The sequence below is a fragment of the Paroedura picta genome, chromosome 1, assembly GCF_049243985.1.
Source record: "Paroedura picta isolate Pp20150507F chromosome 1, Ppicta_v3.0, whole genome shotgun sequence".
In the NCBI taxonomy this organism is placed as follows: domain Eukaryota; kingdom Metazoa; phylum Chordata; class Lepidosauria; order Squamata; family Gekkonidae; genus Paroedura; species Paroedura picta.
In genome coordinates this window covers 193,951,723-193,968,641 of record NC_135369.1, presented here as the reverse complement: position 1 = coordinate 193,968,641, position 16,919 = coordinate 193,951,723, and the positions used below count along the sequence as shown (strand labels likewise).

At 48.8% G+C, this 16,919-nt stretch overlaps 1 protein-coding gene across 7 annotated transcripts in view; it reads right to left on the bottom strand.

The window, feature by feature from the left end:
• Positions 1 to 16,919, bottom strand: part of EHBP1 (EH domain binding protein 1) — a 383,927-nt gene that overhangs the window by 215,954 nt on the left and 151,054 nt on the right. For 4 of the 7 annotated variants that reach the window (XM_077315418.1, XM_077315449.1, XM_077315434.1 and 1 more), the window contains exons 6-9: positions 16,105 to 16,286; positions 14,824 to 14,963; positions 11,698 to 11,796; positions 10,912 to 11,034 (exon numbers count right to left, since the gene is read on the bottom strand). In XM_077315418.1, the coding sequence (XP_077171533.1) occupies positions 10,912 to 11,034; positions 11,698 to 11,796; positions 14,824 to 14,963; positions 16,105 to 16,286 (544 nt within the window). The remainder of the gene's footprint in view (positions 1 to 10,911; positions 11,035 to 11,697; positions 11,797 to 14,823; positions 14,964 to 16,104; positions 16,287 to 16,919) is intronic. The other 3 variants (XM_077315441.1, XM_077315457.1, XM_077315464.1) reach the window with 1 other exon arrangement.

The window sequence follows — 16,919 nt, the reverse complement described above, 5'->3', positions numbered from 1 at the left end:
GATAGAGGGGTTGTCGAGAGGCATTTAGCTGCACTGGATGAGTTCAAATCCCCTGGGCCAGATGAAATGCACCCGAGAGTGCTCAAAGAACTTTCCAGACAACTTGCACAACCCTTGTCCATCATCTTCGGGACCTCTTTAAGGACTGGAGATGTCCCGGAGGACTAGAAGAGAGCAAACGTTATTCCGATCTTCAAAAAAGGGAGGAAGGATGACCCGGGAAACTACAGACCAGTGAGTCTGACCTCTGTTGTGGGGAAGATAATGGAGCAGATATTAAAGGGAGCGATCTGCAAACATCTGGAGGACAATTTGGTGATCCAAGGAAGTCAGCATGGATTTGTCTCCAACAGGTCCTGCCAGACCAACCTGGTTTCCTTTTTTGACCAAGTAACAGGTTTGCTGGATCGGGGAAATTCGGTTGATGTCATTTACTTGGATTTTAGTAAAGCTTTTGACAAGGTTCCCCATGATGTTCTGATGGATAAGTTGACGGACTGCAATCTGGATTTTCAGATAGTTAAGTGGATAGGGAATTGGTTAGAGAACCGCACTCAAAGAGTTGTTGTCAATGGTGTTTCATCAGACTGGAGAGAGGTGAGTAGCGGGGTACCTCAGGGCTCGGTGCTCGGTCCGGTACTTTTTAACATATTTATTAATGATCTAGATGAGGGGGTGGAGAAACTACTCATCAAGTTTGCAGATGACACCAAATTGGGAGGACTGGCAAATACTCCGGAAGATAGAGACAGAGTTCAATGAGATCTGAACACAATGGAAAAATGGGCAAATGAGAACAAGATGCAATTTAATAAAGATAAGTGTAAAGTTCTGCATCTGGGTCAGAAAAATGAAAAGCATGCCTACTGGATGGGGGATACGCTTCTAGGTAACACTGTGTGTGAATGAGACCTTGGGGTACTTGTGGATTGTAAACTAAACATGAGCAGGCAGTGTGATGCAGCGGTAAAAAAGGCAAATGTCATTTTGAGCTGTATCAACAGGGGCATCACATCAAAATCACAAGATGTCATAGTCCCATTGTATACGGCACTGGTCAGACCACACCTGGAGTACTGTGTGCAGTTCTGGAGGCCTCACTTCAAGAAGGACGTAGATAAAATTGAAAGGGTACAGAGGAGAGCGACGAGGATGATCTGGGGCCAAGGGACCAAGCCCTATGAAGATAGGTTGAGGGACTTGGGAATGTTCAGCCTGGAGAAAAGGAGGTTGAGAGGGGACATGATAGCCCTCTTTAAGTATTTGAAAGGTTGTCACTTGGAGAAGGGCAGGATGCTGTTTCCGTTGGCTGCAGAGGAGAGTAATGGGTTTAAACTTCAAGTACAACGATATAGGCTAGATATCAGGAAAAAAATTTTCACAGTCAGAGTAGTTCAGCAGTGGAATAGGCTGCCTAAGGAGGTGGTGAGCTCCCCCTCATTGGCAGTCTTCAAGCAAAGGTTGGATACACACTTTTCTTGGATGCTTTAGGATGCTTAGGGCTGATCCTGCGTTGAGCAGGGGGTTGGACTAGATCAGTGGTCCCCAACCTGCGGGCCGCGGCCCGGCGCCGGGCCGCAAAGGCCATGGCGCCGGGCCGCGGCTCCCTCTCCCCGCCCCCCCCCGCAGTAAAAAACTTCCCAGGCCGCAAGCTTGCGGCCCGGGAAGCTTCTTACTGCGGGGAGGGCGGGGAGAGGGAATCAGGGCCGGGCGGGTGCGGCCCGATCCACGGGTGCGGCCCGCGGGCGCGGCCGGAAGCGGCCGGGCGCGGCTCGCGGGCGCGGCCCGATCCGCGGGCGCGGCCCGCGGGCGCGGCCCGATCCGCGGGCGCGGCCCGCGGGCGCGGCCCGATCTGCGGGCGCGGCCGGGCGCGGCTCGTGGGCGTGGCCCACGCGGTCCCTGCGGGCGCGGCCCAATGCCCTGCCGGTCCCCAGCCTAATAAAGGTTGGGGACCACTGGACTAGATGGCCTGTATGGCCCCTTCCAACTCTATGATTCTATGATTCTATAGGAAGGCTGTTAAAAATAACAATGATAATTGTTGCTTCTGGCCCACACCTGGTGGAACGGGGTCCCTGAGGAGATCAGAGCCCTGCCTTAACTTCCACAGTTCTGCAGGGCCTGCAAGAGGGAGCTCTTCCACCAGGCATTCGCTTGAGGACGACCGACTTGGAATACCTGCTGGTTCCCCCAGACGCCTGCCCATGACTCTCCCAAAGTTACTGCTATTATATTATAATTGTGGTAAACCGCCCTGAACCTAGATAGCTCCATTAGGGCCCATAGTTCTTCCAGGAGCTCATTCCACCAATTTGGGACCGGGGCTGAAAAGGCCCTGGCCCTGGTCGAGGCTAGGCAGATATCCCTGGGACCCGGGGCAACCAGCCGATTCCTACCCGCAGAGCAAAGAGCCCTCTGGGGGGCATAAGCAGATAGGTGGGACCCAGGCCGCCTATAGCCTTAAAGGTCAAGACCAAAACCTGGAACTTGATCCGGAAGCAGACTGGTAACCAGTGTAGTTGTCTCAACACCAGCTGAATATGGGCCTTCCAAGGTGTTCTAGTTCTACAGCCCTGCTCTGTACGAGCTGCAATTTCCGGGTCAAAGACGAGGGTAGGCCCACGTAGCATGAGTTACAGAAGTCTAATCTGGAAGTGACCGTTGCATGGATCACTGTGGCCAAGTGGTCTGGGGACAGATAGGGTACTATTAGCCGTGCTTGGGGAAGATGGAAAAATGCCGTACAGGCTACATTCGTGAGCTAAGCCTCTATGGTAAGTGAGGCATTATTTTTAACTGTTTTTAATTGTATTGTTACTGATCGTATGCTGTACACCTCCCTGAGCCAGGATGGCGGTATAAAAATCGAATTGAACGAATGTACGAATGAAAATACTACACGGTATTGTATGTCTGACTGTCCCTGAAAATTATCTGAAAACTCCTGTTTATGGAACACAGCAGCTCATTTGCTGCTAAGAGTTCTGAGGTGGGAGAATATTCTTATCATACAATGAACATGAGTCAGCAGCGTGACTCAGTGGCTATCAAGGCAAATGGGATTTTGGGCTGTATTAAATGGAGTATCGTGTCCAGATCACGGGAGGTGATGGTACCAATTTACTCTGCTCTGGTTCGGCCTCACTTGGAGTACTGTGTTCAGTTTTGGGCACCCCAGTTGAAGAGGATTATAGACAAACTGGAGCATGTCCAGAGGAGGGCAACAAAGATGGCGAGGGGTTGGGAGACCAAGACGTATGAAGAAAGGTCGGGGGAGCTTGGTCTGTTTAGCCTAGAGAGGAGTTGACTGAGAGAGGATCTGATAACTAATTCCATCTAAACTGCCAGGAAGAAGTTCCTGACAGTTATAGCAGTTCCTCAGTTGAACAGGCTTCCTCGGGAGGTGGTGGGTTCTCCATCTTTTGAAATTTTTATACAGAGGCTAGATAGCCATTTGACAGAGAGGCTGATTCTGTGAAGCCAAAGGGGTGGCAGGTGACAGTGGATGAGTGATTGGGATTTGAGTGTCCTGCATAGTGCAGGGGGTTGGACTAGATGACCCGTGAAGTCCCTTCCAACTCTATTATTCTATGATTTGATGAGTCTATGATCATCCTGAAACAGTTCCAATAATTACTTATTTGGCTCTAAGAACAATTTAAGGTGCTGGTAAACCCTTTAGTGCCCTGTACTGTCTGTGACCTGCTTAAACGAAGGACTATTTCTCTTGATATGATTCCTTCAGGACCTCTCAGAGTCTCCTCCCACTGGTAGTTTCTTTCAGGCATTATTTGTCTGACCACCACTTGGGTGAACTTCAGAAGTGATCCAGAAAGGGTTTGCCAGAGGAGGTCTTGTGCTTACATCCAAATTCACAGGAAAATCAAGTCCCAGATTTTAGAAAGGCCTTTGGATGCATTTTAGGCTGAACAGTGTGCTCTGTCTGTGAAGGACAAGGTGGGGCCAGTTACTGAGGCCATTCTGGTGTCAAGTTTGCAGCGTGATGTTAATGTTCTGATAGAGCTGTGGTTTGTTATATAAGCTGCCTAAGGTGAGAAGGACAGGATATGTCTGCGTTAATTAATAAACAAATCAATGGGGAATGAAGACCCAATCTATCACGCAGGGTGGCATGTTTCTTCCCAGTAAATCGACCTTAGCAGATTACAAAATAGTTATCCTTAACATTGGTGAGGGAAGATAACCATCTTGTCACGGTGTTACAGGATGATCTAACCCTAATGAGAAAATGTCAGGTGAGAGTAACGTGGCTTGGTATCTAGCACAAGTACAAACAAGGCTACAGGAAGAAGACTTCCAGAGAAGCATCTAACCAAGAGGCCGAAACTTTCAGACATTGCGTGGCCAAGACCCAGGGAACAGAATGCAAGGCGGCTGCTCCAAGTAGGAGGTTCCTGGAAGATGCCATTTTCCTCCCCACATTCTCTACCTCTACTGTGGCCGTTCTTTCTGTTTAAAACAGCAAAGTGGGCATTCTTTCTGCTTTAAGGATAGAAGCTTCCAAGGTCCTCACAGTCAGAGAGCAAGAACTGTACAACTTATTATGAAGCAAATTATGGATTAACTGGTACAGTCCGGTGGTGAATATTTAATAATAGCAGAGGGCTGTTTTTGCAAAGAACACCTGGAGGCCCCAGGACCATGGGACTTTTCAAGGCCAGTGATGAGTCAAGGCCGTTCACCACGGCCTTTCCGTTTAGCAACCCCAGTCTTTCTTGGTTGCCTCCTATCTGAGTAGACAAGGCAAGGAGATTCCACCTAACACAGTGGGTCTTATCCTTGGGGTCGGGACCCCATTTGGAGTTGGCTGGCCCCTTCCCTGGAGTCACCAGGTTGCCCGCCGCCACAGTGGCAGGTTGCCTGCTGCCATGTCTGCCTCCACGCCGCCTCGACTGTTGTGCGCATATGCTCACACAGCACCTGTGTACACGCGTTTCCAGTGCCCCACTGGCTCCTTCTTCAGCTGCCCAGCCTGCCCGGAGGGTTGCACCGGTAACTGCCAAGGAATGCGCTGAAACGCTTCGCTCAGCTCTTTTAGAGCTGGCAAGAAAGAGACCCCCCTCCCCCCACAGGTCCAAAGTTGCCTGATCCCATCTGACTCTGTCCAGCAAACCCTGCGTCCTCTGCAGCAGGGCAGCCGCAGAACCCCCCCCCCTGTGGTTAAAAGAAGGGAGAAAGGAGGGAAGTGGCAAGCCAAGGAAGCAAGACCCGGCCTGGAGCGGGACAGCGAGCAATGTGGACATGGCAGTAGCAGCCCCCTCCCCCGGGCAGGGCTCCCATGGCCATGGCTGGGGGAGCCGGCGGAAGCACCTCTGCAGCGCTAGCTGGCAGCTCCTCCAGCTGGGACCCTGCTGGGCTTCGGCCCCGAAGTTGGGGTCATGGCAAACAAAAGGTTGAGAACTGCTGACCTACCATTTAGGGGTGTGTGCATGCATATGTGTGTGTGTACAATATATTTTCACAAAGCATTTAAATAAGTTGTCTATATCGGGGGTCCTCAACCCCCAGTCCATGGCCCGGTAGCAGGCCGCGAAGGCCACAGTACCGGGCTGCTGGCAGCTGCGCCTGTTTCCCCCCCGCAGCGAGAAGCTTGCCAGGACGCGAGCGAAGCGGCCGCTTCGCTCGTGGACCGGCTAGCTGCTCGCTGAGAGACGGAGGAAGAGGCAGGTGCGGCCGCCGGCATGCCAGCATTGCAAACACGCATGTGTGGAGCTGCCGCGCATCTGTGTTTGCGCCCCCTGCTGGTGAAAACGCGCATGCGCGGCAACTCTGTGCATGTGCGTTAGCACCACCTGGTGGCGAAAACGTGCATGCGCGGCATCTGCACATGCATGTTTTTGCGCGGCAACTGCATGGCGCCTCGGGCCGCCGGGTCTCCCCCACCCCTGGAGATGGTCCTCGACCAGAAGAAGGTTGGGGATCGCTGATCTATATTACATACAAACCTCTAAGCGAAGTACCGAGCACATATCAGCAGTGTATCAGGTTAAGAAACTGGGTAACAAGCTGGAAAAGCGTGTTGCCAAAAGAAAGTTATTTGAATACTCAAACAACAAATCGCCTGTAATAACACTTAGCACTTATATTGTTCTGTAAATCTTCAAAGGTCTCCTTAACATTAACTAATTAATCTAAATCCTTCTGTCAAATGTAGTTAGTGCAGAAATCTGGGATGTATTACTAATCCAGAACAAAGCAAAAAAGGAAAGACCGTTGCTATGTAAACTGGTTAAGCCTCCTTTAAGCATTACAAAGTGACAAAGTTCGACTTTAGGTAAAGCTGCTTGGTTGGTTGGTTTTTTACAGATAACAATACAATATTTGATTGTGGGGAACAGAAAACCCCCAGTTTAATAGAAGAGTTACCATGCTCACATATTCCTTTATGGAAGTTTTATCTTGAGGCGCCCCTCTTAACTTCTGTATTATAGAAACTGTTAACATGTCCTATCGACTGTCTTACAATTTAAGCCTCTGCATACAAACACTCTCCTTTCTGACATAAATTCTTCTGGCAAAAACAATCAATTGAAAGTGTGTTTTGAATAGGCAGACAGACAATCAAAAACATTACAGGCACCTGTAGTTTAAAGGAAAAGGTTTAACCTTCTTCAGTATATTCACACACACCCCTGCCCCCCCCCCGTATTTAGCCAGAGGACATTTTAGATTTGCCATGGAAAATTTCACAGTGAGATCAACGATTGTGCTCTTACAACAAATTGAATTTCCTGCCAACTACAGAGCACGAGGTGCACTTCGCCAAAACTCCATGTTCTGACTCGGGGGTAGTCAAACTGCGGCCCTCCAGATGTCCATGGACTACGATTCCCATGAGCCCCTGCCAGCATATGCTGGCAGGGGCTCATGGGAATCATAGTCCATGGACATCTGGAGGGCCGCAGTTTGACTCCCCCTGTTCTGACTGCTCCTGTGCCTTTGGAGTAACAGAAACCCCAGGTGGCCTCGTCTTGTTCTGTCACTGCTGGATGCTACTGGGAGACCTCCGGATTACAACCTCTGCTAAATACTTGTTTTTAACGTCTTTTGCTTCATGTACTTTGTGTTACATGTACAATCTTTACGGTGTCACTGTAGAAATTTGCATGTTCTAAGTAGGCTAGTGCGATTCGGCCGCCAAAGCAGCCGTTCCCTCCAGGCGCAGCCAGCGCCGCGCCGCGGGGGGGGGGGAGGGCGGTGCTAGCAGTGGCGTGACAGTGGGCGCAACCACGCAGGTGCGGAATTCCGTGCATGTGTGGTTGCGCCCGCTGTCACGCCACTGCCGGCACTGACTGCGCCTGGAGGGAACGGCTGCTTTGGCGGCCGAATCGCACTAGCCTAGTTCTAACTTGGCTCAATGGCCCCTGGAGGAGAAACTTGTTTTATAGCCTGTGCTGCCTAGAATTTGACATGCCAAGTTGGAGCATCGCAACAAGAGTTTTATTTTTGTATGACTGTAGTTGTATTGTTATTTATTTATTATATTCATAGACCGCCCTCCCTGGAGGCTCAGGGCGGTTTACATAAAACGTAGAAAATGATACCAGAAACAATCCATAACATATAGATAACCATAACATTAATACTATTAACTGATCATTGTAACAATGGTAACAGTGCAGCAGGTCCAGGAACAGAACGCACTGTCAAGATTTTATTACTGTCGATGGGACAGATGTTGTACACCACCACGAACCTGGATGCAGAGGGGGCAGTAAATCTTTAAACCGCCCGCGGCCCTGCTCCTTTCCCCGCATCGAGGTGGAGGGAACGGTGGCCAAGGAGGCAATGCGTGCCTCCCCATTGCCTCCTTGGTCCGGGATAAAAACTCGGAGGAGCGAATCAGGAGCCGCGAAGCGGCTCCTGATTCGCTCCTCCGAGTGTCAATCCTGGACCAAGGAGGCAATGGGGAGGCACGCATTGCCTCCTTGGCCACCGTTCCCTCCACCTCGATGCGGGGAAAGGAGCAGGGCCGCCGTGTCAAAGACGCGGTGGCCCTGCTCCTTTTCCCCCATTGAGCCGGAGGCCACCATTGCCTCCGCCTTGATGCGGGGAAGGGCCCTGCTCCTTTCCACCTGCACACCCGCCCAACCCTGCCTTCTCCTGGCCGCTCCAGCACCCGGGAGAAGGCTGCCGCTAACTCGCCATCACCATCGGGACCTGCCACTCCCGTGACGCGCCACGTGGCCGGCCGCCTCAGGCCCGCCCGCAACCAGCGTCCCCGCAGCTCCCGGCCCATGAGGACACGCCACCGCTGGAGACAGGTAGGCCACTTCCCCCCAATCTAGTGCCAGCCCTGCTTCAGCCTTCTGTCATCCGCTGGGGGGGGAGCATTAAGGCTTTGGCAGCCCCACGGACCCAGTCTACGCCTACGCAGAAGCCTTTGGGAGTTGGGCCCGGGTCCTTTGGCATCTAGCGCCCATTTTATTTTCAATTAAAATGGGCTTTAAATCTAGTAAACTGAATAAGTCCTGTATTGCACCCCCACCCTGGGTCCTGGTCTTTATACCCAAGAGAGAAATGTTTTAGAATTGTTAAACTGTGGCTTTAATTGCATTGTTGGACGGGTGCTGTTTACCGTCCTGAGTCGGCTTGAGCAGAGAGGGCGGTTTATGAATCCATCCAAATAAAAAATATATAAATATCAGCCGCCTGTTAAATCCAGCATGATACCAGTCTGGAAACAACACATTCTGTTGCCTGATTCTTAGCACCTGTTGTTTCTTTATGCCGCTGGAGAGATGGGTTTTAATTTGTCAGCCTGTATTTTAATGTATACCACTATTTTCTCTGAGATGTGTGCTGACTTTGCTCAAGACCTTTGGTCGGAGGAGGAGGGTAATAATAAAAGGAAAGGAGAAGGTGTATCATTTATGTATTCATTTATATATCCTGCCTTTCCCCCCAAGGGGGACTCAAAAGCGGCTTCTGCCGATCTCCTCTGATCTATTTTATCCTCACAACAACCCTCTGAGGTGGGTTAGGTTAAGGAAGGGTGACTGGCCCAAGGCCACCCAGCAAGCTTCTGTAGCACAAATGTGGATTTGAACCCGGGTCTCCTCAATGCAAGCTGAAACTACTGACTACAGACATGAGGGGAAGGTGCTGGAAGAGCCCTCAGAAAACAGCTGCCTTGCCCTACTAGCTCAGCTGTTTAATTCCATACAGAACCAATGGGATTATTTCCCCCTTGCTACTGCTGAATCCACGTTTTCTTTTAACTGCAGGATTCTATATCCTATACCAGGGGTAGTCAAACTGTGGCCCTCCAGATGTCCATGGACTACAATTCCCAGGAGCCCCTGCCAGCTTTCGCTGGCAGGGGCTCGTGGGAATTGTAGTCCATGGACATCTGGAGGGCCGCAGTTTGACTACCCCTGTCCTATACCATCCTATATCATACACTAGTGTTTCTGCTGGCCTTCACGAGGCATGCAGAAGATGCTTTACTTGCTCTGAGCACCAGGCGAGTTGAGAATCAGTGTGCAAACTGAAATCATGCCAGATAAAAGAATCAGAGTCCGCAGGATCATTGTGTGCTGGAAAAACAAACAACAAGCAAATCGAAAACATTCCCGGAGGAAGCACGCCTTGCCCTGCGCATCTGGGAACGAAGAATGTGCCTTGGCCTCCCAAAGGGATCGTTTGGCACATGGAATTGGCCTAAGGCCCACCGTTGGAGGAAACAGTTCACAGCAGAGTTGGACAGAACACCGGCACACTACCCGGGTCTCCGGCCTTGTTGACGTTCGGAGGCAAAGCCGCAAAATGCCTGCTGCAGGAGGCACTGCCAGCTACAGAATGTGGTGGCAGCTGCTGCCAAAGCACTGCTTAGAAGAGCCGCTGCACAGCCAATAAAATGTCCTGGGGTCAAATGGAAGCCTTGCTGGCAGAAGCCCCATCTGGCCCAGCCCACTCCACAAAGACATTTGCTGAGTGCCAGAGTGTGTTCACTGCCTGAGCACGAAGGGTAGATCTCTGCCCAGCGCTGTGCCTATCCCAGCAGAGGCAAGAAAGCACCCACACAGCATTCGGGCGGCCTCAGCCCTTGAAGCCACGTGGGAGTTCCACGTGTCTGGGATGCTTCAGGGGGAGTGGCTGTGAAAGGTTAATCAGGCGTCCCACACAAGGCTTAGGAGTGGTGTCATTGCCAGCATCCATGTGGAGCCAACCCTGCTTGTTTACCTCTCTGCCCCCATCCCAGTTCTCTGCCTGCCATCTAAGCCCCCCGCTTCCCCACAGCTGACACGGCCAGGGCTCAGAGCTCAGGCTGCCGCTGACAGACACACAACCTGGAATCACCAAGAGGACAGATCCAAGTGGATCACCGTGTTGGCCTGAAGTAGCACAATAAAATCAGAGTCCAGTGGCACCTTGAAGACCAACAGAAAGCAGAAACAAGAAAGGTAAGACATTCCTGAAAGAAAATATCTGAATAGATAGCTAGATTTCACTTTAGGAACAACTCAAATTTTCTTGGCATAAACTTCTGAAAGTTAAATCTCCCTTTGTCAGATTCCTATCAACTTGAATAGCCCTTCATCAAGATTCCAGGGAACTCAGACCGAGCTCTTTTACTGCAGAATGTCGCAAGTTTTAGATTGGATACCTACTGCTACTGTGTGGGCAAAGACAACCAATAAAACATTTAAATAAACAAACATTGTTCATATAATTAAAAAAAAAACAGTACTAATCTTTGGGCGTGAATGGGGAATGCAATCACCCGGGTGCAATGCCCAAAGGTAATCTTGTGCAAGGGAGCTTCACAACCACATTGTGCATCTCCCACTTGTGAAACTCAGCTCCCTTTTCGACCTTTTGACAGTGGTGTGACAGCCAGAATCACGACATCCAAAGCATCCCAGAGATCATCAGTGGCAACGATACCTTCCATTTCAGGGTCTCCAAAAGGGTTCAGTTCCGTTCTGTCAGGATCTAGGAATGGGTTTGAGCTGGGGTCGGCCAGGCCTTGATCCTCTTCGTCCAGGAAATTAAGCCTGTTGATAAGTTCTGAGGAACAAAGGAAGGAGTTGCTCAGTGTCACAACAGCCCAGGCTGAGCACGGGACATGCCAACCAAGACTCTATTCTGCAAAGGACAGCGAATCGGAGCAGAAGCTTGACTGCAAAACTAGACCCACGGTCTTTGTAGCACTTCTGGATCAATGAGGCAACCAGAATCAGGGGTAGGCTTTTAAAAAGGGGGAAATAATAGCGAGGGGAAAACTACTACCGAGGGATGTAAATACTATTAAGGGGGGAATTACTGCTATACTTCTGGGGGGAGAATCTTATGTGCAGTCCAGTACAAACAAAAGTACAAACTTCCACCACCACCACCACCACCACCACCATTAAGTCTACGTGTTGCATGCTGGTTATGAAAAAAGACGCCCAGTGATTCTCATGGGTTATTACTGCATGTTTACAAGGCAAACCACTATGGCTTGAGCTCGTGCCGAACTGTGCATTGCCTTCAGCCAAACAAGCGCCTTACCTAGTCATGCGGTCAGCTTTTGGTTGCATTTCAAATCACTTAAAAGGCCGCCAAGGATTCAAGCACACGGACACCACACAGTATTTACAAACAGATGCCAAGGGGTAGGGGTAGGGGAAGATCACGGGAAACATGGACAATCAGGAAAAAAGAAAAGGAGGAGGAAAGCTCATAGACCTTCAGAGGAACTGGCTGATTTAGTGGAAAGCATATGCTTTGTGCAGTCCTCTTGCTCTTCGTCTAAGCTGCTCAGAGCATTCAACTGGTTTACAATTTCTGTAAACAGAAGCCGGTCAAGACAATTGTAAGGCAAGGTTATTAAGTTTTTAAAAAAGAGCACAAAGCATGCTGTTATTAGAAAGAAGATAAAAGGGGGAAGGAGACCTGTTAATTTAAGGAACATGTTGTGTTCTAGAGAAGTCCATCACCACAAATCATATTTAATATCTCTGTGCACCTGTTTGAAGGCTTTCCTCAGCATTTGAAGGAAAAGGAACCCTACTGGGCATGCTCTCTGGACAAAGCCAGCAGAAGGTTCACGAGAGTAAGACCCAAGCATCCAGCACAGACAAACCTAATAATGACCGATATCATGTTAAGTTTATATGGAGATCTCTCTTTTTTAATTAGAGGAAGAAGTTAGTAAACCGTTAGAACACAATATTTTTCAGACCACCTAATATTTTCAGGCCAACCTAAAATTTAAAAGCATGGTCACATTGGAGCTGCCCATTTAAGCTAAATTAAACGTTCTCATAATAGGCTGTACATATGTTAAAATTACGAGAGTTGAGTCCAGCCCAGTAACGCCTTAGAGATCAATAAAAGCTTTTGAGAGTCAAAGCTCCCTGCGAAAGTTCATACCTCCCAAATATTGTGGGTGTCTAAGATGCTACCGGATTTGGATCTAGTTGTTCTCCTGTAGACCAGCGCAGCTACCCTCTGAAACATTTCTCTCTTGAATCTCTGATGTTCATCACTGTGCTCTGCTTTGATTCACTGGGCAGGGCAGCCATTGAAGCGGGATGGGGACTGGACGGAGAGGTTTCATGGCTTTCCCTGGAACTAATTTGAGCCGACCACCACCTCCGCCTCCACCTCCCCCAGCAGCTACAGCATTGCTCCTGGCTGCTGAAGCCTTAATCCTGCTCCAGCAAAGCATGGAAATTCATGCAAAGTAAGAAAACATTTAATATGCATAATTTCCTTAAATTGCAAAATCTGGTATTTTGCACTAAGAAATTATTTGATAAAAAACTGGGGAAGAATGTGGAATTAAGGAGAACATGCACGGGGAATTCTAAGACATTATGGAGTAGGAAAACAGGGTAAGAAATGCTTTTGCTGGGCGAACAACAAGGCAATAAAGATCCTTTCTGACTTCTTATGTAAGATTGGCAAAAAGATGACTAACAGCAGCGGTTATAAAGTACCTCCTTTTAAAACTAGACGATGCACCTATGACAGCAATAGAGCCCTATGAGATGGTATTTTATTATTACCTGCACTGCTGCCGTTTTGGATGTGGGGTATCCATCCTACCTGTTCAATTAACGTAAGGTTAAAGAGTTGAGAAGTCCTGACCTGTGGTAAAGCAGCTACATAATAAAGCAACTCAAGCCCCACTGTGCCCTTTCTTTTACGACCAACCGACACGATAACGTCAAGGGACCGGGATGCAAAGCACAAACCCACGCAGAGTCTCAGTGAGAAAGACAGGCTGTAAGTAGCATCCACTTGATTCAATGGGACTTGCTTCCAAGAAAGCAGTCAATCCTATGTGTGTAACTGATTTAGCCCATCTGCTAAATTATCCTGGCCTTCTATGCCAAGCGGAGTACTGAAGACCCTGCCCTCTTCCTCGTTTTAACCCCGTGGAAATGTCCCAGGAGCACCTGACCCCCAGAAGCAATTCTTGCCTCCTCGTTCTGGGATCTGAGCCGCCCAGCATTCCAAGCACAAAAGGGTCAGTCCCAAGAGCTTTGCTTCCCGGATAACGGAATGATTCAGCTTGAAATATTAACCTTCATTTCTTCCCTCTCAACTGTTAGCACCCTTTTCTGTATTTATATAAATGGACCATCCTGTTGGACTGAAAATGTCGAACACGTCCTTGAAAGTGTAACGCAAGGAGGACCACCCCCCCCCCCGCAAATAACTGTGTGGGGTCAGGTGCACTTAGGTGTGAGGTCACAGGGCTTCTTTGGATCTAGTGCAAGGGTAGTCAACCTGTGGTCCTCCAGAGGTCCATGGACTACCATTCCCATGAGCCCCTGCCAGCAAATGCTGTCCATGGACCTCTGGAGGACCACAGGTTGACTACCCCTGCTCTAGTGTGTTTTTGTTTAAACAAACTCATGTCTGCAGTGTGTCTGCAGCTTCCAGTGACTCTTCCTGCAATCCTTCTCCTGCACCGGGGGTTCCCCACGGCTCTATATCCTCTCCATGATTTGGAGTGAACACTGAGATTACATAGTGCTCCTCTGAGTTTGCTACAGTGGGGGGAAAGGAATAGCCTGCGTCAAGGCTCTCCAGGTGGGTTCAGATGACAGTTGCTACTGCAGCTACAAGGCCCATGGGACCGCCCGCCCCAGAAAGCCACACTTTTCCACATATGGGTTGGATCCAGCAGCCTTTTCACTCAAGACTTCCTTCCTCCAGCCTGTGCCTGACATGCCCTTTGCCTTTGTCCATCCTGAGCAGCTGTTTGGGGTGGTCTGAGGGAATGCCCGTGTCCCTTTTTCACCTTCAGAAAAGCTGGCTGGATCCAATCCATGATAACTTTTATCTTTATTTTTTAACTTTTAAATAAAATATATTATTTTTAACATGATACCTGAGCCCTCGGTGAGGGTGGTATATAAATATAATAAATAAATAAAAATAAATAAAAACAAAAGGAGGTAATCTCAGGTCAGCCCCGCACTCCCCCCTTCCCACTGGAGATCAATCTGTCCCAGGATGCTTCTAGCAAGGGCTAAACAAGATATGAGCCCGTTCAAGAGCTCTGATGTGGTTTTGCTACTGAGCCAAAGATAGAGAAGCAACGCAGCTCAGAATGGGTAGACGGGAACCCACGATGTCATCAGGCTCATTGCGACTGTCCAGGAACGTCCCAGACTCCAAGTACTGATGATACTTGTCCAAAGATAAGCCTAAGGCTGGACATTCACAGTTTAGGTAAAAACGGAAATTAGAATACTATAATGGTCCCAAATAATTTAGAAGGAAAAATGCTTTCAAATCATTACAGACCAGGCCAGAAATAATTTTCAAGATCGCCCATTTTGGGGTAGGACCAACCTGTGATTTTTGCGGCCTTTTCCTCCTGATTCACTCTGTTCTCTTCGTCATCCTCATTATCTTCCTCAAAATCGTCTAAATTCCCAATGTCTGCTTGCTTCATGCTCATCAGGCTGGCCAGGCTTTGCATGTCTTCATCCCTTTGAAAAAAGCAATTTATCTACATCAAATAAATTGTCGGCAACAACTTGAGCTTCTAGCATCTCACCTTGTACAACATCCAAGAAATCCCTGATTTCGGTGCATAGACCTGTTTCTGCCAACCCCTACGGTTTCACTTTGATCAATGCTATTAATCACCATGAACTGAATGCAACTCAAGCTTACCTCTCCCCAAAGAAATGAACTAATTCCAACCTGCTTAGGGTTGGGGGGGGAGGGTTATGTCATGACATAATTGAAAGATTAGCAGTCCATCAGAAGGCCAGGTGCAGGTCCCTTTAGGGCAGGGGTAGTCAACCTGCGGTCCTCCATAGGTCCATGGACTACAATTCCCATGAGCCCCTGCCAGCATTTGCTGGCAGGGGCTCATGGGAATTGTAGTCCATGGACCTATGGAGGACCCCAAGTTGACTACCCCTGCTTTAGGTTACTGCTCCTGCTTCTCTGCATAGAACCCCCAAACCACTTCCCTGGTGGGATGCACAAAGGAAGACAGACTTTCAAAAAGGTTTATTAAATGGTTAAAAGGATTAATTGTGCAATACAATCTCAACAATGTGGTAAGAAGAAAATAAAGACGCTAACTTTTCTAATACATTGCGTAACCATTGCCTGGCAAATCTTCTTGCAGCATGAAACCCAAGCAGTAGCATAAAAGCATTCTAAATATTGTAGCCCACCCTGATGAAGCATAACATATCAGAGCATACCAGCATGGCGTTAGTGTGACTCTCTCTGGCCTATACCCTCCTTCTTGCTTTCTATCCTAGGGCATCAGGTGGTTACTCTGGTCCAATCACATAAATTCTTTTGAGAAAGTTTCCAGCAATCAACGCAGCCCGAGGCGGCCAGCGGCATGGCCTCCTACACACCGTTTTGGGCTTCGGTGCTCACTGAGGCGGCTGAAACATGCCGAAGCACACAACCCTGTTCCCAACCCACAGGACACTGTTTAGCCCCATGCCCTCTCTGTGGGAACAATAAACAACTGTAATCTGACAGTGTGTGGGCACAGCAGACAATACCTGTAACTTCATCCAAGAAACAGGCTCTTTATTCCATTACCGTAATGTGGGGAGAGAGAGCAAAAATGAGCCAATTGCCTCACTCAAAACTTACGTTGCTTTTCCTTCCCTCAGGAAAATGCATGATAAGGAGAACTGCAAGGTGGCAGACACAACTTTCTTAGACAGAGGCCTAAATTTTAACTTGACGTCGGTCTGAGTTGGCATGGGACTTGCGTATTGCTTCATGTTAATATTGCTGGTGGCGAGAGCTTTTCGGCGTCCGGAAGGAGATTCCTTAAAGCAAAACAAACAGGCCATGAAATAACAGGATTACAAAATAAAAGTATATCAATGTTTTATCTATACAGTATATAGGCAAAAGACATAGCGTTTTTGGATTATTCAATTATGACATTGATGTTCCACCAAATCATTTACAACTTATGGCTACCTACGAATTAATGACTTCCAAAACACCCTATCACTGACAACCTTCCTCAGGCTTCGTCAACTGAAGGCCATTGACTCTTCCCCTTTTGAGGTAATCTGTCTCCCACTGGGTCTTTTTCTGATGCCTTCAACTTTTACTAGCATGATGAAGAAGAAGAGTTGGTTCTTATATGCCGCTTTTCTCTCCCTGAAGGAGTCTCAAAGCGGCTTACAGTCACCTTCCTTTTCCTCTCCCCACAACACACACCCTGTGAGGGAGGTGAGACTGAGAGAACCCTGATATTACTGAAGAAGAAGAAGAGTTGGTTCTTACATGCTGCTTTTCTCTACCCGAAGGAGTCTCAAAGCAGCTTATAGTCGCCTTCCTTTTCCTCTCCCCACAACAGACACCCTGTGAGGTGGGTGAGGCTGAGAGAGCCCTGATATTCCTGCTCGGTCAGAGCAGTTTTATCAGTGCCGTGGTGAGCCCAAAGTCTC